The sequence below is a fragment of the Echeneis naucrates genome, chromosome 2, assembly GCF_900963305.1.
Source record: "Echeneis naucrates chromosome 2, fEcheNa1.1, whole genome shotgun sequence".
NCBI classification, from domain to species: domain Eukaryota; kingdom Metazoa; phylum Chordata; class Actinopteri; order Carangiformes; family Echeneidae; genus Echeneis; species Echeneis naucrates.
The window spans coordinates 7,989,909-8,011,869 of record NC_042512.1 but is presented as its reverse complement, the minus strand read 5'-3'; the positions used below and the strand labels follow the sequence as shown (position 1 = coordinate 8,011,869).

At 41.3% G+C, this 21,961-nt stretch overlaps 1 protein-coding gene and 3 non-coding genes across 4 annotated transcripts; 2 read left to right on the top strand and 2 right to left on the bottom strand.

Annotated features, from left to right (window-relative positions):
* Positions 1–3,752: 3,752 nt before the first annotated feature.
* LOC115055585 (ribonuclease inhibitor-like) lies at positions 3,753–8,933 on the top strand (the record flags this gene model as incomplete). Its single annotated transcript, XM_029521512.1, has 5 exons — positions 3,753–3,968; positions 4,388–4,561; positions 4,726–4,899; positions 7,451–7,624; positions 8,765–8,933. Coding segments are annotated over exons 1-5 (804 nt in total), but the record flags the coding sequence as incomplete, so codon positions are not given.
* A 2,343-nt stretch (positions 8,934–11,276) lies between these two features.
* On the top strand, positions 11,277–11,347 carry trnag-gcc (transfer RNA glycine (anticodon GCC)). Its single transcript has one exon. It is a non-coding gene; the product is annotated as a tRNA-Gly (tRNA).
* Positions 11,348–18,404: 7,057 nt separating this feature from the next.
* On the bottom strand, positions 18,405–18,475 carry trnag-gcc (transfer RNA glycine (anticodon GCC)). The gene has a single exon. It is a non-coding gene; the product is annotated as a tRNA-Gly (tRNA).
* A 115-nt stretch (positions 18,476–18,590) lies between these two features.
* trnaa-cgc (transfer RNA alanine (anticodon CGC)) lies at positions 18,591–18,662 on the bottom strand. Its single transcript has one exon. It is a non-coding gene; the product is annotated as a tRNA-Ala (tRNA).
* Positions 18,663–21,961: the final 3,299 nt, after the last annotated feature.

Below are 21,961 nucleotides of genomic sequence, written 5' to 3'. Positions count from 1 at the left end.
GCGTAAGCCTTTGATCCTCTACGGAGTGAATTTTTGTTTGTAAATTTATATATCTGAGTTAGCTCGTTTTCAACTATAGCCTTTTGTTTTTCCTCTATATGAGCGATTTTTTTTTTTTTTTTTTTTTTTAATTTTATTTTTTTTTTTTGTTTGTTTGTTTGTACAATCTGTTATTTAGATTAATGTTCATAGCTTTTGTGTTTTTCCTCCTCGAGAGTGATTTTGAGTTTTTATACATTTTTATAGAGTTACCTTGATCCTCCGCTTAATAGCGCGAGTGAGTTTTCTTTTGTTTAGTCAGGTTTTCCTCCCTACGGAGAGTTTTGTGTTGTTCCCCTTTTTCCCTCGTGACTCCCTGCTACAGTTAAGGTTTCATAGCCTGGTTTCCTTTATTCACTCGGTTCTGAGGTCATTGCTACCAAGAATAAAGTCTGTGACTGACAAAACCTCTGCTCCTGAGTCCTGTTTGAGTCCCGGCCTGACAATATTGACTGGTACTCCTGGTTGATTGTCATGTTTTGTTTAGTTTTTTTTTTTTTTTTTTTTTGGATAGGCTGTGCAACCATCTTACTTTCTTTTGAGAATCCTGTTTTTAACACATTTCTCTGGATTCCACTGTTTAACAGGAGGCCCAACCAAAAAAAAAAAAAGATTAGGGTAACAGACACCTTTCCAATTTTTAGTTGAGCTTTATCTGCATGTGTGAAGCATAAAATAAGGCAAAAAAACTGTGTATTTTGAAATAGGTTTGTCATAATTGATTCTAACTGACAGACTGGACAGGGAAAATATTTACATAATGCAGCGAGGCAGTAGGGGTGATTGACTTGGTACCCCCTTCTTCTTCTTCTTCTTTTTTTTTATCTGTTTGGTTACCTGGATATTTTTCTTTGGTACTGTGCTTGGTGTACTGGAGGTGTGTGCTTATCTAACTCGTGTTTTTATAGTAGTAGTAGTAGTAAATTTTCCACAGCAGCTGAGCCTATCTTTGTCGTGTTATCGCCTTCATAATATTCATCTTACCTTCTTTTTGTTTGCTGTCGTTATGAAAGGCACCCCTGGATGGTGTGGTACTGTATTTTATTTAAATAAACACTGGGTCAACTTATTTTTTATTCAATGGCAACAACTCAAAGATTCCCACACTTGGGAACTCCTCCTTAATGGCACCATTATTGAAAAAGTCAGAAATTCACAAAAGTGATGGCTGTTAGTAACACACAGTTAAACAGGCTGAGTACAGCTCCAAAGTTTCAAAGCTCCACCTGTCAACTCAAACCAATCAGTTGACTCAGTCTGACTGAAGCGTGTTCAATGTGTTCAGATATAATCAGGGTTAGGGTTAGGTCAAAATGCACATGAAACCAACAAAACTGACCGGGACTTTATTTTTCTGTCTGACTGAAGATGAAGGTCTGTGTGTGTTTGGATTTGCTTGGTATTTTTGGGTGTGTATCTTTGGAACAAACCGTTTGTCCTGTTTCTTCTTTGTCCTCATTCAGTCAGAAAGTGTTTCCCTCTCAGACCAACTCCGTCCTGAAGATGATGGACTGTGATGAGGAAGAGGAGGCCAGACCAGAGTCTCCAGGATCAACCTGTCTGTCTCTGAAGTCTGACCGGTCCAAAAACTTTTTTCCTCCAGACTTCTGTAATGAACCTGGACCCTCAGAGACAAAGTAAGAGACTGTGAAGATGAGAATGAAAATCTGTTCACAGATTAATATTCATGATCCTGAATCATTAGTGCAGATACAGGAAGACACTGAGATGGATCTTCTGGTTTTATCACCAGAAATGACTCGTGTTTTTTTTCCTACCCAAACATTTTATGACATCAGTCAGATCATGTCAGTTATAAAGAAATGTTTTCACAGAGACAGGAAGAGGAAAAGACATGTCTCTGAAGAGGAGCAGCCGTCCCACTGTGCTCTGTGTCAGGACGTCCTGAAGGATCCAGTCTCTACCAGCTGTGGACACTGGGTCTGCAGACAGTGCTGCACCTCAGACTGGGACCAGTCTGCTTCTTCAGGAGATTCCTCCTGTCCCCAGTGTGGACAAAGATCCAGACCAGGTCTACAGACCAGCCCCGAACAGAGTGAGACTGAACTTCTGACTGACGTCTTTAGTTTTCTATCAGATCCTCAGACTCTCTGTCTTCAGTCTGACGTTGTTTCTTCTCTGTCAGCAGATCGTGTTCTACAGGAGGCTTTAGATCAACATAAGATCAGTCTGAGGACCAGATGTCAACATGTGACTGAAGGAACAGGAAGTGGAACCCTCCTCAACAGGATCTACACTGAGCTCTACATCACAGAGGGACAGAGTGAAGAGGTTAATACCCAACATGATGTGAGGCAGCTGGAGACAACTTCAAAGAAGAAGACCCTCCATGATGCTCCAATCAAATGTCACCACATCTTTAAAGTCTCACCTGACCAGCAGAGGCCCATCAGACTGGTTCTGACCAACGGCGTCGCTGGAGTTGGAAAAACTTTCTCTGTGCAGAAGTTCAGTCTGGACTGGGCAGAGGGCTTGGAGAACCAGGATGTCAGTCTGCTGGTTCTGCTTTCATTCAGGGAGCTGAACCTGATCAGAGATCAGCAGTACAGTCTTCTCAGGCTGCTTCATGTTTTCCATCCAACATTACAGAAGATCACAGCAGAGCAGCTGGCTGCCTGTAAAGTTCTGTTCATCCTGGACGGCCTGGATGAAAGCAGACTTTCACTGGACTTCACAAACAGGAAGGTCGTGTCTGACGTCACACAGGAGTCATCGGTCCATCTGCTGCTGACAAACCTCATCCAGGGGAATCTGCTTCCCTCGGCTCTGGTCTGGATCACTTCCAGACCTGCAGCAGCCAGTCAGATCCCTCCTTCATGTGTTGACAGGCTAACAGAAATCCGAGGGTTCACTGACGCCCAGCAGGAGGAGTACTTCAGGAGGAGGTCCAGGGATGAAGAGCTGTCCAACAGAATCATCTCACACATCAAGAAGTCCAAGAGCCTTCACATCATGTGTCAAGTCCCAGTTTTCTGCTGGATCTTCGCTACAGTTCTGGAGCACATGTTGACTACAGACCAGCAAGGAGAGCTGCCCCAGACCATGACTGACCTGTACTCACACTTCCTGCTGGTCCAGACCAGGAGGAAGAGGATCAAGTACCATGAGGGACATGAGACAAGTCCACAGGAGCTGATGGAGGCTGACAGGGAAGTTCTTCTGAAGCTGGGGAGGCTGGCGTTTGAACATCTGGAGAAAGGGAACATCATGTTCTACCAAGAAGACCTGGAGCAGTGTGGTCTTGATGTCACAGAGGCCTCGGTGTACTCAGGACTCTGTACTGAGATCTTCAAAGCAGAGAGTGTGATCTTCCAGAAAACAGTCTACTGCTTTGTTCATCTGAGTGTTCAGGAGTTTCTGGCTGCAGTCTACATGTTCCACTGTCACACCAACAGGAACAAGGAGGTCCTGAAGGACTTTCTGGGAAAAAAACAGCAAGATTCAGCCCTGGAGGACTTTCTGATGGCAGTCCTGAAGAAATCCTTTGACAGTAAAAATGGTCACCTGGACCTGTTTGTCTGCTTCCTTCATGGTCTCTCTCTGCAGTCCAACCAGAGACTCTTAGGACGTCTGCTGGGTCAGACAGAAACCAAACCAGAGACCATCCAGAGAGCCATCAACAACCTGAAGGGGATGAACAGTTATTTTATCTCTCCTGACAGAAGCATCAACATGTTCCACTGTCTGATGGAGCTGAAGGATCACTCAGTTTATCAGGAGATCCAGGAGTTCCTGAAGTCAGAGACCAGATCAGAGGAGAAACGCTCCCTGATCCACTGCTCAGCTCTGGCCTACATGCTACAGATGTCAGAGGACGTTCTGGAAGAGTTAGACCTGAAGCAGTACAACACATCAGAGGAGGGACAACGGAGACTGATCCCAGCTGTGAGGAACTGCAGGAAGGCTCGGTGAGTCCACTCTCCTTCTCATCAATCCTTATGATGTGTTAAAATCCAATCTGATTCAGATGGTGTTTCACTGTCAGCTGTTTGTTGTCAGATGATTCAAATGCTGCCAGAGATAAATATTCACTTAGTTGTGTTTCTAGTGGAAATCCTAAAGACTGATGACATCAGCAGGTATCAGTGACTGATCATCTTCACAGCTTCACTGTTCACTGATCTCAACCCAAGAGAAAATCAAATCAATAGACAGTCAAATGTTTTCAGGTCAACATGGTCTCATGGTCCCTGACAGAGAAAAGAAAAGTGAAAAGAGAAAATCTGAATCCAGAAGAGAAGTCTGAGTCTTAAGTCCTCGAACCCTCCAGATGAATGTGTAGTGTCCTCTGTCACAGTGACATATGGTCTAATATGTGTCATCACAGACTTGTTGGTTGTGGACTCTTAGAGACTGAGTGTGACATTGTGGCCTCAGCTCTAAAGTCCAACCCCTCCCATCTGAGAGACCTGGACCTGAGTCAGAACCATATAAAGGATTCAGGACTGAAGCTGGTGTGTGCTGGACTGGAGAGTCCAAACTGTGGACTGGAGACTCTGAGGTCAGTTCACTGACTGGACCTGCTGTAGTTTGAATGTTGTGCTGTTGTTTGAATAATGTGTGTTGAGATATGATGATGACCCACAATAACATAAAGATCATTGATGAGGACATTTCTGATTGATTTATTTATCATTTGATCTTCATCTTTTATTCTTTACTCAGATTGAGACGCTGCACTTTGTCAGAGATCAGCTGTTCTTCTCTGGTCTCAGCTCTGAAGTCCAACCCCTCCCATCTCAGAGAACTGGACCTGAGTCACAACAACCTGAAGGATTCAGGACTGAAGGATCTGTGTGGTTTTCTGGAGAGTCCTCACTGTAGACTGGAGACTCTGAGGTCAGTTCAGTTATTGTTGTAGATCTTTTATGTTTAGTCCAGAAATGGTCATCACATAGAACTTGAATTTATTCTCTTTGGATCAACAATATTTTAAATAGTTTAGTTAATTAAATAGTTTAAATAGTATTTCCAGTTGTTCTTTTGTTGATGTTGTTGTTGTTGTTGTTGTTATCATAATCCTCCAACCATCCATCTTCTACCACTTTTCCGTTTCCGGGTCACGGGGGTGCTGGAGCCAATCGCAGGTAACTCTGGGCGAAGGTGGGGTCACCTTGGACAGGTCGCCAAACCATCACAGGGCCAACATACAGAAACAAACGACCTCACTCAGACCTACGGACAATTTAGAGTCACCAGTTAACTTAGACATGCACGTCTTTGGATGGTGGGGGATAACCAGAGTACCCTGCGGAAACCCATGCAGATGGGGAGAAGATGCAAAGGCCAGGAACCAAACCTGCGACTTTCCTTATTGTAGGACTGCACGATAATAATAATAATAATAATAATAATAATAATAATAATAATAATAATAATAATAATAATAATAATAATAATAATAATAATAATAATAATTGTTTATATTAAGAAGGAAAAGTCCCTAAAAGAACCAAACAGTTGGTTTCACATATTTGATCTCCTGGAGCAGGACTGGATCTTTAAAGTCTTGGTTTTGGTTTTGGTATCTGTATTAGAACATGGTCTGATGTGGACCAGCAACATTTGAGATGTTAAAGTGGGTCATGAGTTTGAAAAAGTAGAGACCAGTTCCAGATCAGGACTGTCTGACTATCATTTGAGCTACATCAATGGTCACGAACCCATCCATTGCAATCAACTGGTCACTCTTTGTGACATTTCAAGTCGAGATGCATTCTGCTGCAGAAAACTGTTTACGGTCTTTGGCGAAAGGTGATGTCCATTCCTGACCATGATGGTCTAAAGCTGAGTCGCAGTTATGGCAGAGCCACAGACGAAAAGACACAAACACTAGATTTTTTTCCAGAATGGAAAGAAACATATTTATTCATGTTGGTGAAAGACAGATGTTTGTGCTTGCTGTGTTGTGTGTTGACATTCGTTTTATACTTGCATACGTTGTTCCAGTCATACTGGTGTTTGCTTTAGAGTTTCACCGATCCACATTTTTTCACTTCCGATCCCGATACCTGAATTTGGGTATCTGCCAATACCAGAGCTGTTCGCTTTAATACTATTATCATTATTGTTGATTTTATGAGGCTGTAATAAATTCCTCTCTACGGGCAAGCATGATATGTACGTATGTATGCTTGTATGTCCCAAAAGGCAACTTGAGGTAACAATAAGGTCAGAAAAAAAAAGAAATGATTCCTGACAACAGTTGAAAAAATGAGCAGTGTTCAGACTTGTTCAGGGCTCTACCTGCAGACTGAGCTAAAACACTGACAGCTGGGTTAAATGTCATGTGTTGGTCCAACGTCAGGACATTTATACTGATCAGTGTAGGACAGCAGTACTGTCCCAAGATTAACAACAACTCAACTTTTAGTTTGAATATCAAACAGATTGTCAGAACTAATGCTTTCATTTTCCAAGGAACCTTCCCACCTGGTCCATTATTAGAATAATAATGTTTACATGAACCACTGATCCCAAAGCAGTTACATGAATGTACATGACCAACACACTGCAGCAGTGGAAATAAGGTGGCTCCAAACATTTTTAATGTAAACATCAGCACCTCAGGAAAACATCCATTTTGCTGTGATTGTGTAGCAAAGCTTTAGTCCAATCAGCTGCAGTGGTTTGGTTCCACACTAAGATAAGGATTGGCTCTAAGGGCTGGTCTGCTGGGGGAGCAGTTGCCCCGTTGCCCTCCTCTCTCTGCTGCAGGAAACATGTTTGCTCCGTCTGCCTCGCTGATCTCCCAGCTATGTTAAATATAAACCTTAGGATTTTATGGATAATATCAGATCATTCAAATGAAGATCGATCACAATCGGGAAAATCTTTTTTTTTTTTTTTTTTTTTTTTTTTTGTTTTATCCCATCCCTGAAATTTCTTAATGATATAGATCAGAATAGATTCTGCATATTTAAGTATGATTTCCACATTCAACCTGTTTCTTCAAATATATCATTAATGATGAGTTAGATTTTCTGTGTAGAACTTCTGCAGCTTGTTTGTAGACTGTTTGACTGGTTTTAGAGTGGACTTACCTGCCAGAGCTCAGATTGTTATACAGGAGTTCATATGTGGCACAATCAGAGATAGAAATAAAGTTTGGCTGACTCTGCTGTTTGGTTATTTCTGATGTGTTAAAATCACAATGTTGACAGTTTGAGTCAGTTCAGGTTCTTTACAGTGTTGTTTCATTTTCTCATTAAATCTTGTCACTGTTTGTATTTGACTGTTGTGAAGCTGCTTCCTGTTGGTTCAGCTGTTTGACTTTCATTTTCTAAACTTCTACTTTCTAAACCTTCAGCTCTGAACAGATGATGAAACATTGAACGCTTTCAAGCAGGAACTTTTTCTCCTGAAGTCACATATTTTATTCTTTACTCAGGTTGGAAAGCTGCAGGTTGTCAGAGATCAGCTGTTCTTCTCTGGTCTCAGCTCTGAAGTCCAACCCCTCCCATCTCAGAGAACTGGACCTGAGTCGGAACAAGCTGAAGGATTCAGGACTGAAGGATCTGTGTGGTTTTCTGAAGAGTCCTCACTGTAGACTGGAGACTCTGAGGTCAGACTCATGTTTTATTTCTGCTCTCAGATTAATATGATGTTACAGTTGTGGTGACTCTGACCTGCAGACATCAGGCTGATATTATACTGATCCTCACTGAGGATCTTCATGCTGACGTCTGTTTTCTTCTTCTCTGGTTTAGTCCAGTCATTGTGGCAGAGAAATGTTGAACTACAGATTAAAACTGAAAAAAAAAAAAAAAATAAATAAAAATCCTTCATTGTTTCAATGACAAAAATTTTTTCACGCTGACATGAACAATTATATATTCAGTAGGGGTGGGAATCGTTGACTATCTCACAATTTAATCCAGACTTTGGGGGCTACGATTTGATTCAAAATCGATTCTCAATTCAAAGCGATTTTCAATCCAAAACAATTTGATTCATCATGATTTCTGCTTCAATCTATAGGTTTGCAAAGGATCCTCATAATCTACTCCAGTCTGCTTTGCAAGACAGAATGACGAAGGGAGACATTAAAGTGTCTTTTTCACATTTATTAAGTTTTAAACATTTATCCACGCTTAGACCGAATTGTTGCAACTGTTGCTTAAAAGAAATGTCACATATTGCTTGAATAACAAAAATAAAAGTGTATCTTTCTCAAAAAATTGTTCAGTTAAACATGCTGCCTTTATACATTTTAAGGAAAAATAACTCATGTCAAGCTCGGTCTTCCTGGGTGTTCGGTAAAAACCAAAAAGAGTCCAAATCTTTGCCTGCAACAAGGACGGGGCCAGTTGAATCTGTATTTCCTCCATTATTGTTTTGGTGCTTCCCGCGCATGTGTATGTTCCAGAACCAGCTCCGTGGTGACCTTGATCTCGAAAACCGATTTTGAGACATTTTAAATAGATTTTGAATCGTAGTAAATGAAAATTGTGGTTCTTATATGAATCTTTTTTTTTTTTGGTTACACCCATAATATTCAGTGTGTTTCACACAACTACAAAGTCATGTGAAAAAAGCAGACTGACTGAGAGATTCAGACCAAACTGTTTGTTAAATGTGGTCACCGCTGAATGAAGTGAAAATGTTCCAGATGTTGTGAATCATGTGTTGACTTGATGAAACATTGAACACTTTCAAGCAGGAACTTTGTCTCCTAAAGTCACATCTTTTATTCTTTACTCAGGTTGGAGAACTGCAGTTTGTCAGAGATCAGCTGTTCTTCTCTGGTCTCAGCTCTGAAGTCCAACCCCTCCCATCTCAGAGAACTGGACCTGAGTCGGAACAATGACCTGCAGGATTCAGGACTGAAGGATCTGTGTGGTTTTGTGCAGAGTCCAGACTTCAGACTGGAGACTCTGAGGTCAGACTCATGATTTATTTCTGCTACAGTTGGACTCAGTTCATGTTCCTTTCAGTAATATTGTTTAAATCCAGTATCAGAGCAAAGACTCAGTGTTTCCTGTGAACCTTCAAACTCCTCAGTGAAGCTGTGAGAGGAGAACAGAAACAGATTTCAGAATTAGACAGAAAGACAGAGAGAAAATAGTCAGCCAATCAGATCAGCCAGAGGACTGATGTCCCTAACCCTAACCATGTGACCAGCTGAAGAACTCAGAGATGTTCAGATTCTGGTCCTCGTCCATCAAACTGTCAGATCTGAGCTGAGACTGTTTGTTCTCTGATCAGGTTCATCTGTCACAGCTCTGAGATCAGTCTGACTGAAAGCTGCACATCACTGATCTTCTTTCATCACACTGTCACCATGTGGTCTTTCTGCAGACCAGAATCCTGTCTGTCTGTCTGTCTGTCTGTCTGTCTGTCTGTCTGTCTGTCTGAGTCTCTCAGTTTAAATGGACCTTCAGTAAATCATCAGTAAAGTGATGAACCTTCATGACTCAGCTCTTTATCTCCACTGTGGACTCAGAGAAATGTGCTGAGTCAGCAGACTTGAGGTCTGTGAGTTTCTTTATGCTGGATCTGCATCACTGACTGACAGCTGATGGACAGAGTCAGGAAACACTGATGGATCTGCTCTCTTCTTCTCTCCACAGGTGGAGGTGGTGGTGAAGAGGAAGGTGTGTGCTGATGGAGGATCAGCTGCTTCCTGATGATCCAGATGTTGCAGCAGCAGCTTGTCCAGACTCTGGACCATGTTCCTGGGAGGTGGAGAGGAGAGCTTCATCCAGCAGAGACTGACAGAGGAATCAGAACTGGTCTGAGAACAGAGTCCAGTCCACCATGATCCCAGAGACTCCTAAAGTCCTCCTCTCCTCTCAGCCAGCTCCTCCAAACTCCACCTGGGGTTTAGGTTCAGCTTCTTCTGGACCCTTTGGGCTGCTTTGGGAACATTTCTAGAAACATTTTCTTTGTTGGTATAAAATATTTTCTTGTGAAACATGTTACTGTCAGTGCTAAAATGCTAAAAGAGCAGAACTCAGAGGACACTGCAGCAGTTTACCTTCTGAAAGGACAATTTTTATTTTGTGTACTAAATGACCTTTGTAAGAGCAACATAATGTCTTGTTTAATCTGAGTGTCTCTGTCTGAGTGGATGGCCCAGGTGGGGGATATTATCTTGTTTATTTTTATATTTTTATCCATAAGGCACTTTGTGCAACATTGTTATTCGTTTGAAAAGTGCTGTATAAATAAAGGTCAAAGGTCAAAGTGCAGGAGACTCTCAGCTCAGCTGAACTCAGACACTTCTTACTGTTGCCTTCCAACTTTAGTGCTCCGTGTCACAGACTGATCCATTTTCTGACGTTATAGTCCACACCAGGCTGCAGCCTCTCTGTGTGACACTTTGTTCATCATTATTTTCACACTTTAGTTCCTGCTTCTTTTCATTTAGGCTCCATGTAGGCTGTTCATGATGACTTTGTTTGTGTGTGGCTGTTTTCTTCTGAATGTGGGATCTCTGTCTGAATGAAAGTTTCACAATCACTGCCTCAGACTGCATTCAGAAGGAATTGTTGAAGTCATAGAAGCTGAAGAGTTGATGGTTTGGTTTGGTTTGGTTAGTCAGAGTGTGTCTGTGTGTGTTCTTGTCTCTCTGAGTGGTTGGAAATGAAAATGGAGATCGGTAGAAGCAGATGACTCTGAGGATGAATGAATGTTTCACTGACACCAACAACTGTTTACTCACCTCACAGCGAGACTGTGTGACGTCACTGGAGATCAAAGGCATTTCCTGTCCTTCATCGCTCTCCCACGCGACACCAACTCAAACGTAACATTCGCATTAGATTCAGCCGGAACGGCGCATGCGCACGAAGAAGCTCACGCTTGTCTCGCGAACGAATGAAGTGAAACACAAATCAGCTGTTATTAGACAAATAAGTGGCGTTAAATTGAACTAAAACCAAATCTGTTGGTTTGTTCCTCCTAATACTTTTTTTTTACTTTTCCTGCTTTCGCTCATTTTTTGAATCACAGACTGAGCGAAGCTGCGCACCTCATTCACTGTGTGTGTGTGTGTGTGTGTGTGCTCTCTCTGCTGGTCTGAGCTCTCAGTTAATTTAAATACTTTGTTGGATCTGTCTTAAATAAGCATTGGTGGTTATAACATAGCATTTTATAAAGTGGCATAAGCTGCCACGTTATAAAGCGCAGGAAGTACTTCTGAACATGCAGCAAGTGTTGAAGGCTGCTGATGACTGGAGATTCATGACGTCATGGTGAAACTCATAAAATCAGCATTGGTGGTTCAGTGGTAGAATTCTCGCCTGCCACGCGGGAGGCCCGGGTTCGATTCACGGCCAATGCAGAGTAACTCTTTACCAACATCCAGATGTTAGAAACACAGTGCTGCTTGGAAAATACCCTGATAGACTCCAACACACTGTGACTTTGTGAAACAACCAGTGGAGCCCCCTGGTGGTCAGTAGAAGTGCAGCCCCTCTGAGCTGGTGGCAGACCAAGGCTTCAGTCTGCACACATCTTCCACATGTGATGGCACACACACTGTGTATTGTGGCAACATCCGTCCCCTCAGAGAGAATCTGCTCTTTAACCCTCCTGTCGTTTTCACCCCCCGCCCCTTACTTTAGTGTTCCTGCTCTGTTTGATACGGTGGCCGGTAAGTGCAAAACTAAATTACAAAGTGCCATACACTTTTACAAAGCGTGAAAATAATTTACATGTTGGGAAACATTTTTACATTTTATTAAACAAAATTACACCAGAGAAACACTTTTCCCACATGCAAAACACATTTACATTTTAGAAAACAAAGTTACATGTTGCGAAACAAATTTCCAAACGAATCTTCCGGAAGGGGAATTTACCAAATGCCGGAAGTGATCCAGAAGAAGATTGACTGTGAGCTCAAAAAGTTTGTATCGGTTTGTGTGGCGGGAAAACTTTGCAGAGTGAAAGTTTATGGCAGCATGGAGTAAATGATGTTTTGGCCGTTTTGTGGAAACAACTTGAGCCAATTTACGCGGTTGTGTTTTCCGTGCGGACGATCTGTAGAATGTTTAACGTTGATGAACGGACCAGACGGAAGGAGCACGCGCACAGGAGACATCTAATAAACAGCCGGAAAATGCTAAACAAGCTAAGTGTAGCATCGCGCTAACTAGCTGAAGCCGCTGTCAGACATGCAGTGAATTAAAGTGCACCGTTTCATTTAGCAGCCAATCGTTGTCTTCACGGAATAGCAACGCGTTTAGTTAGTATGCGTTGCTAGTATTTATTTATTTTTTATTTTAGGCTTACAGTTACGCTAAATGCACGATTGCTGCTGATTGTTTTAGCTGCTGCTAACTTTCTGTTTTGATACGGAACTCCGTTCATTCCAGCAGAACAACCATGAACATCATATAAACAATTCATGGAGGACAGAAAGTCAAAAGAACTGTGGGCCGAAAGGAAACAGGTCCAGGTACGTGTGTGGATATATCTGTAAAATATGGAAGTAAATATGTGTGTGTGTGAAATGAATGATATCTTTTTGTTATTTTAGCAGATAAACATGGATTGATGGCGCCACATGGAGCTGATTTAAAAGCTCAGAGAGGGAAAACACTCCCATTATATACAGATCCGGAGGTAGCAGCACCTGATCTACTGAAGCAAGCTGTCCAAGAAATGAGAACATTTAACAAGAAGATGGATGAAGGAGCAGACCTTCTTTTGTATCCAGACTGTTCAGAGGTGCTCCATGTGCCTGGGTCAGAAAGCCCATTCAAACTGGCAGAATATAAAAAGGAAATAGGAAAGGCACTTTTTTCATTTGCCTAGAAACACAAACACACTTTAGAGGAGGTTTGTGGATGTCTTTATTCAATATTTTTACATATTTATTTACTCTGATGTAACATAATTAATAATGTGTTTGTTTTTACTACAGAGGTTGATACATCAGACTCTGATTCTGAAATTGTCATCACATCGAGGAGCACAGCTGAATTCAATGCTGCTGACACTGTGGTATGTTAATTTTTACATTTTGTACTTTGATTCAGTTTTTATTTATTTATTGATAGAATATGCATTTGGTTTCAAGCATTAAGTCTAAGAACTAAGTCTTGATTATTTGGCATTTACTATTCCAATCAGACACCCTGATAACCTTTCACCATTGATATATACTGTATGTGGTGAGGGAACAATAATGGAAGCTGTTTAAAGTTGCTGACAATTGTGTGCTTTTCTTCTCAGGTTTTTGACCCAAAAAAACACAGTTCTCCCAAACGCAAACCTGAAGATAAAGGGTAGGTATTAGTTTTTACAAAAGAAGTCATGTGTCTTTAAGTTGTTGATGTGATTGTGATGAACATGTGGTAGAAAATACCATACGTGTGATATCATTTATCACAAAATCATCTTATTTATAAATCTTATGGTTCCTCTCTACCTCTAAATGTTACTCAAAGCTCTGTTATACTCTGTATCATAAAGTTCATCAGTTTATCAATTTTATCATGTTTCAGAGATTCATCCACAGCTCAGCCTGGACAGGTATTAAGGCAGATTATGGCAGCCTGATGTTCTTTGCTTTCAGTGTGTTGTTTCAGACATTTTCATTTGTTTTTCAGACAGTAATATCTGACACTGAGGATCTGGATCCACCTGAAACAAATCCAGTCAGGAGTACTTCCTACGGGTAAGTAAAAAAAAATTTAATTTTAATTTATTGATTACATGGGAAAGATATTTGCATTTGTAAGATGTTCAACATATTCTGAAACCTGTGACATGCTGGTAAAATTCACCGATGATGCTGTTTTGGAAGAAGGAATTGACACAGGTGGGCCGAGACGAGAGTCTTTAACTCTACTGATGAAACATCTGAAAGACCGGCCCATTTCTGATGGACCAGAAGGACATCAGTTCTTGGTGTACAATGCAAATGGTATGAACAGGGTTAGATGTAAACAACACTAATGGTTAATGATCATTAACTTTATATATCACATGACATACACTTTGATGCTTGAACTATTTTTCAAAAACGTGTTGTTTCATTTCAGATTGAGAATGTTTCTTCAGTGGATGCTCTGAGAATGCATCATGAGACACGGCACAATGTTACAGACAGCAGGATGTCTGAGACGTGTTGCTACTGTTGAAGAAAAGAAAGAAATCGTGTCAGACTCCCTCTGATGGTACATTATTGACCGCAACTCATCTGTAATTGACAGGTAAGATCATATTTGTAATGAAGATGTGATTTTTATTTTTTTGTATTTAAGATCTTTCAGTTTGAAATGCCTCATCATCCCCCTCTGTGGTTTATGTAAGAAAGTATATTTTTTAGCTCTGAGTCAGTGTGTCAGAATGTGTGCCTTAGTTTAGTATAATTGCTGTGTGATGTCTGTCTCCCCTTCCTCTGTCTTATGCCAATCAAAAGGTGCTCATGTCATTCCAGTCTTGTGTTTGTGTGCGTAATTCTTGCAGTCTGTAGAGTAACAATTACCCTGCCAAGTGCAAAGCAAGACACAGAGTTCTTCTTTAAATCAGTAATGTTCAACACAACCATTTTTACTCATTTCTATATGTTTGGGTGGATAGTCATTTTAGAAAACATTGAAGTTTCTTTAGGTCATTTAAATGTGAAACAATGTTTGTGGTGACTTTTTAGATTCAAAGATGGTCTTTCAGCTCTTCAGTTTCTGACTGCACTGCAGCAACAGCCTACTTTGCTGGCCCCTGTCCTGTGCCACTCTGAAAAGCCACTCACTGGTCTGGAACTTGAGACTCTTCAAACCTGACCTCAGTCCATCAGGAAGTAACAGGAGACTTAAAGAAAGTCAAACTTTGAGCTACTGGGCGGACTGTGTCTTTGATTGTGAAGGTTTGGAAGTCACATTTTTTATGATTTGTTGAGAAAAAACATTGCCAAGATGTAACTGAAGGTTTTTCTTTGCAGAAGGTCAGGCTGCTGTGTCTCTGGAGGATGTTTTGATGTTTGCAGCTGGGCTGACTTCACCTCCCCCGTCCGGATTGGAACCATCGCCAAGAATAGAGTTCCTGGATGACTCTCCATTCCCAGTTCCCAATACATGTTCAAACACACTGAAATTAGCACTCCCAGATTCACACACTGTGTTTAAGTCACACGTGGATTTGTAACTGTAACTTGTAATTGGTAACTAGATCACCCCTCGAGACCAGACTCCAAAAAGGTGTTTTTTTTTTTTTGTTTTTTTTCTCTCCACACAGTTAAGATTTTCACTGTTAAGTTTTAGACAAAACAAATTTCAAGAGGTTTTGTATTCCATACTTACAAAAATATAGGACTCATTACTTTGCTATAATTTTTATCAATTGATTTCAAACTCAGAACAAATGAAGCTGTGACACTTGGTGTTCAGACAGACTGCAGTGTTCCACCACTCCAAATCAGATTTCATAGTTTGTCATTCACTTTTCCTTGTGATGTTTCCAAATGATTCTGGTACCTGTTCATCTGAAGAAATGAAACAATGGGAATGCAAATGTTATGTTTACAAACAATAAAAAAAAAATGCTAATATTTCCTTCTGATTGCATCTGTGATAGATTGGTTATGAGTTTTTTTTAAAACAGAAAAATTGCATGTTTTTCAATCATGGCAATATTTGATTCAATTTTGTGTTACTTGTCTAATACCAAATCACAGCACAGTCATCTCATGGCTCTTGACATGTATATTAAAAAAATTAATTTAAAAAATAAATAAATAGAAATAGGACAGAAACCCCAATGAGAAACACTTGATAATGTGTGAAGGGAAAATTCCCTTTCTCACTGACTCACAGCTGAGCAGTTTCTTTCAGCTTCATGTACAGTTCTGTTGCAGACTCCCAGTTCTCTGGCTTCTGTAGTTGTTTGTGCTCCATAACAAAGTCAAAGTCCTCCTGCATGTTTGAGTCCCCACATGGAGCTATTGACAGGCTCGCCTCTGGAACAGCATCCAAATCAGCTGGTTCAATCTCAAATCCAGTCTGTGGAGCCAAATCTGTGTTAGATACAATAAATAGCATTTATATTATTTATTTACATTTAACCAATAAAATAATAATAAAACAAACATGGAAATATCAATCTATCACCAATGTTACCTGTGTGTTCAGCAGCACAGTTCATTGGACATGACGCTGTTCTGGAAGTGTGAATCCTGTGACTGTTCCACAGTCTCACACACTCATCCAACATCACCATAGCAACATCTCAGAAGGCACTGATGCTCATGGCTCCCGTTGAAGTATCCAGCAAACAACTCCATCCAGAACTGAGACCTGTAGAAATGGATAGAATCGGAAGTAAATATATATTATTAGTAGAAGTGGGACTCCATTAAAAAAAATCAAATTCTTTAAAAGCTTTGTAATGAATGAATTGAAATGAACGCGTTAAAGTCACAGCCTCAGTTATTATATATGTTTAGAGGAGTTAATCTGCGATAGAACATAAAGATAAAAATCAAATGAAAGGTCAGTCATAATAAAATGACTTCATGAAGGCCACTTACCTTCCCCTTCTAAATATGGCCCACCAGGATTCAACACGCTGCTTATTCGTGGATGAGCCATACATGTGGCTGGACGGCCCAGAGCAGCAGTCATCATGATGGAGGCGTAGGGGAGACTGAATGGCAGCCATAATGCCATTCTCCGTGCCACAATCAGTCCTCAGTCTCATGAGAGGAGATTCTCAGCGATCACTGTTGGCTTCTTGTTATTTGTCGGTCCACATTGGAGCCACAGCACTTTAGGTGAAAAAATCCATCCATGCGTCCTGAGAGAGCCAGTTTATCAGAACCATCTGCATGCCACATACAGTTCGCTCCCATTGAGGAGCAGCTTCTTCTTAGAAACCTTCTGCGTGCTCTCTCATTCATCACATCATCTCTCTTCACTCGAAGATTGGACTTTTGTCTGAGTACCTGCCACATCGTCCGATAGCCAAACAGTTGTCCAGGTCCACGAAGTTCCAACCTGATGGCGTTTGGAGAGGAATCATCCTTTTAAGAGTCCGCAGGCTGATGTTTGCACCGTGTAAACTTCACATCATGCTTCAGTAGATCAGGTGCTGCTACCTCCGGATCTGTATATAATGGGAGTGTTTTCCCTCTCTGAGCTTTTAAATCAGCTCCATGTGGCGCCATCAATTCATGTTTATCTGCTAAAGTAACAAAAAGATATCATTCATTTCACACACACACCCATATTTACTTCCATATTTTACAGATATATTCACACACGTACCTGGACCTGTTTCCTTTCGGCCCACAGTTCTTTTGACTTTGACTTTCTGTCCTCCATGAATTGTTTATATGATGTTCATGGTTGTTCTGCTGGAATGAACGGAGTTCCGTATCAAAACAGAAAGTTAGCAGCAGCTAAAACAATCAGCAACAATTGTGCATTTAGCATAACTGTAAGCCTAAAATAAAAAATTAAAAAAACTATCAGCGCACAACTAACTAAACGCGTTGCTATTCCGTGAAGACAACGATTGGCTGCTTAATGAAACGGTGCACTTTAATTCACTGAATGTCTGACAGCGGCTTCAGCTAGTTAGCGCGATGCTACACTTAGCTTGTTTAGCATTTTCCGGCTGTTTATTAGATGTCTCCTGTGCGCGTGCTCCTTCCGTCTGGTCCGTTCATCAACGTTAAACATTCTACAGATCGTCCGCACGGAAAACACAACCGCGTAAATTGGCTCAAGTTGTTTCCACAAAACGGACAAAACATCATTTACTCCATGCTGCCATAAACTTTCACTCCGCAAAGTTTTCCCGCCACACAAACCGATACAAACTTTTTGAGCTCACAGTCAATCTTCTTCTGGATCACTTCCGGCATTTGGTACATTCCCCTTCCGGAAGATTCTCTCGTTTGGAAATTTGTTTCGCAACTTGTAAATTTGTTTTCTAAAATGTAATGTTTGTTTTTCCGTGGGAAAAGTGTTTTTCTTATGTCATTTTTTAAATAAAATTTAAAAATATTCCCCAACATGTAATTTTGTTTCACGCTTTGTAAAAGTGTTTGGCACTTTGTAATTTAGTTTTGCACTTACCGGCCACCGTATCAAACAGAGCAGGAACACCAAAGTAAGGGGCGGGGGGTGAAAACGACAGGAGGGTTAAAGAGTAGATTCTCTCTGAGGGGACGGATGTTGCCACAATACACAGTGTGTGTGCCATCACATGTGGAAGATGTGTGCAGACTGAAGCCTTGGTCTGCCACCAGCTCAGAGGGGCTGCACTTCTACTGACCACCAGGGGGCTCCACTGGTTGTTTCACAAAGTCACAGTGTGTTGGAGTCTATCAGGGTATTTTCCAAGCAGCACCGTGTTTCTAACATCTGGATGTTGGTAAAGAGTTACTCTGCATTGGCCGGGAATCGAACCCGGGCCTCCCGCGTGGCAGGCGAGAATTCTACCACTGAACCACCAATGCTTGTGTAAGGAGTTTTACAATGACGTCACGATTCTCCAGTCATCAGCAGCCTTCAACACTTGCTGGCATGTTCAGAAGTACTTCCTGTATTTTATAACGTGGCAGCTAACCTGATACGAGATGCCGGGGATTGAACCCGGGGCCTCATACATGCGAAGCATGCGCTCTACCACTGAGCTACATCCCCTGTGTGGCCACCCACAGGGCTTCTAACACACTGTGACAGGTGAAGGTTCATTCTGATGGAATGAACTGTTTCTACACAAGCTGCAGGAATGTGACACAGAGCTCATGTTTAAAGTATTTTTAAATAAGCATTATCAACGGGCTCATCTCATCCAAAAGGTTTCATCAGACAGATCGCTGTTTTAGCTGTCGCAGGAGCTCAGAAGCTATCCGGTTAGCTAAAGCTGCCACACCATGCAGAGAATGTAGCTCAGTGGTAGAATGTGTGCTTTCCATGTATGAATCCTTTGGTGCAATCCACAGCATTGCTAAAGAGTCTTCTTTTTTCTGTTTTTCTCACACAGGTTCAAACACAAACTCCTCCTTTGTTCCTCCGCTGAGTGAGATGGAGCTCTGACGTCACTCCTCAGTCAGGAAAGTGATACATGACGTCATAATTTACATAATTTATTCGGCAACATCTTAACTTTTATTGTAATTTCTGTATTAATATACAACAATGTTTTTACATTAAAGTTGATATCTTTCTATAATAATCCATCATGGACTGCTGGACTCTTTGATATCAGTAAATCCAGCGTATTTTAAAGAAGTTCAGAGTGTTTCAGAGTTTCTGACATGATACAGACAGACAGATCCAACAAAGCATTTAAATAAACTGAGAGCTCAGACCAGCAGAGAGAGCACACACACACACACACACACACAGTGGACGCGGTGCACGATTCCATCAATGAGATGAAACTGTCCTTTCTCCAGATAAACTTCAGTGTCCTCTGTTGAGTTCTGTCCTTTCAGTATCCCATTATTTATTGATATATAGAATTTTTTGCAGCATGTGGATAAAAATAAGAGTTATTCAACATTTTTTGAGTCCCTCCTATGGAAAGACTAAGTGCCTAGTTAAAAGGAAAAAAACAATTTTTTGGAAATATGGTGGCCTCTGCTAGATGACCTGCCTTGGGATACAAGTGTATTTCGAGGTGAAAGGGCATATTCGATTAGACGGTCCCAGACCAAATCAATTGATGCTAAGGAAGGTTATTTAACATGTGTAAGGACACATATGATTTCATCTGTTGATATGTTGCTGCCTTTTTCTAACCCTAACCCTTCTGTTTTTAATTGTTGGGTAATTTTGTGCCTTTGTTTTTCTGTTCCATATTCTGAACTCTTATTATAATTTTCTATTTCAGTTAACTTTTACTTTTGCCCCCCCCGACACAGACCACTGTTTATTGGTGTTACATGAGTAAGTGTAATGTAAGTTCAGAAATTAAAATAAAGTCTGACTATTAAAAAAATATATATTCAAGATCTGAATTTTTTTTTTTTTTTTTTTTTTTTTTTAATATTTACATTTTATGAAGGGAAGAAAGGGCCAATTCAAAAGTTTAATCTGTGCTGACATGTTTCACAACAAAATGATGTCTTTCATAGAGTAATGCTTGTAGAAACGTTCCCAAAGCAGCCCAAAGGGTCTAGAAGAAGCTGAACCTAAACCCCAGGTGGAGTTTGGAGGAGCTGGCTGAGAGGAGAGGAGGACTTGAGGAGTCTCTGGGATCATGGTGGACTGGACTCTGTTCTCAGACCAGTTCTGATTCCTCTGTCAGTCTCTGCTGGATGAAGCTCTCCTCTCCACCTCCCAGGAACATGGTCCAGAGTCTGGACAAGCTGCTGCTGCAACATCTGGATCATCAGGAAGCAGCTGATCCTCCATCAACACACAACTTTGTCTTCACGGCCACCTGTGTAGAGAAGAAGAGAGCAGATCCATCAGTGTTTCCTGACTCTGTCCATCAGCTGTCAGTCAGTGATGCAGATCCAGCATAAAGACCTGCAGGGACTTCAGTCCTGTTCAGTCCAGATGTGCAGCAGCTGCTTCCTCTCAGCTCATGTTAACGTGTTGGAGTGAACACACTGAGCTGGAAACTCACAGACCTCAAGTCTGCTGACTCAGCACATTTCTCTGAGTCCACAGTGGAAACAAAGAGCTGAGTCATGAAGGTTCATCACTTTACTGATGATTTACTGAAGGTCCATTTAAACTGAGAGACTCAGACAGACAGGCAGACAGACAGGATTCTGGTCTGCAGAAACACCACATGGTGACAGTGTGATGAAAGAAGATCAGTGATGTGCAGCTTTCAGTCAGACTGATCTCACAGCTGTGACAGATGAACCTGATCAGAGAACAAACAGTCTCAGCTCAGATCTGACAGTTTGATGGATGAGGACCCGAATCTGAACATCTGAGTTCTTCAGCTGGAATCTGCTTCATTTGATGGTCACATGATCACATCAGTCCTCTGACTGATCTGATTGGCTGACTGTTTTCTCTCCGTCTTATTATGACATCAGACAATTATGACATCTGTTTCTGTTTTCCTGTCACAGCTTCACTGAGGAGTTTGAAGGTTCACAGGAAACACTGAGTCTTTGCTCTGATACTGGATTTAAACAATATTACTGAAAGGAACATGAACTGAGTCCAACTGTACTGACCTCAGAGTCTTCAGTCTGAACTCTTCACAAGATCGCACAGATCCTTCAGGTCTGAAACCTTCAGGTGGTTCCAACTCAGGTCCAGTTCTCTGAGATGGGAGAGGTTGGACTTCAGAGCTGAGACCAGAGAAGAACAGCTGATCTCTGACAAACCGCAGCGCTCCAACCTGAGTAAAGAATAAAAAATGAAGATCAAATCATTAATAATCAATAAGAAATGTCCTCAATGATCTTTATGTTATTGTGGGTCATCATCATGTCTCAACATACATCATTCAAACAACAACACAACACTCAAACTACAGCAGGTCCAGTCAGTGAACTGACCTCAGAGTCTCCAGTCCACAGTTTGGACTCTCCATTCCAGCACACACCAGCTTCAGTCCTGAATCCTCTATGTGGTTCTGACTCAGGTCCAGGTCTCTCAGATGGGAGGGGTTGGACTTTAGAGCTGAGGCCACGACATCACACTCAGTCTTTGTGAGTCCACAACCAACAAGCCTGTGATGACACATATTACACAACATGTCACTGTGACAGAGGACACTACATATTCATCTGGAGGGTTTGAGGACTAAAGACGCCAAGACTTCCATCTCTGTCTCACACTGTCAGAGTTTTCATTATTTTTTCAGGTCAAGAGACAAAATGTGGTCAGTTGGTCTTCCATCAGGTCCTCAGTCTGTCAGGGACCTGATCCAGGTCTGTCTCCTCTGAGGGACCATGAGGTCATGTGGACCTGAAAACATTTGACTGTCTACTGATTTAATTTTCACTGAGTTGAGATCAGTGAAC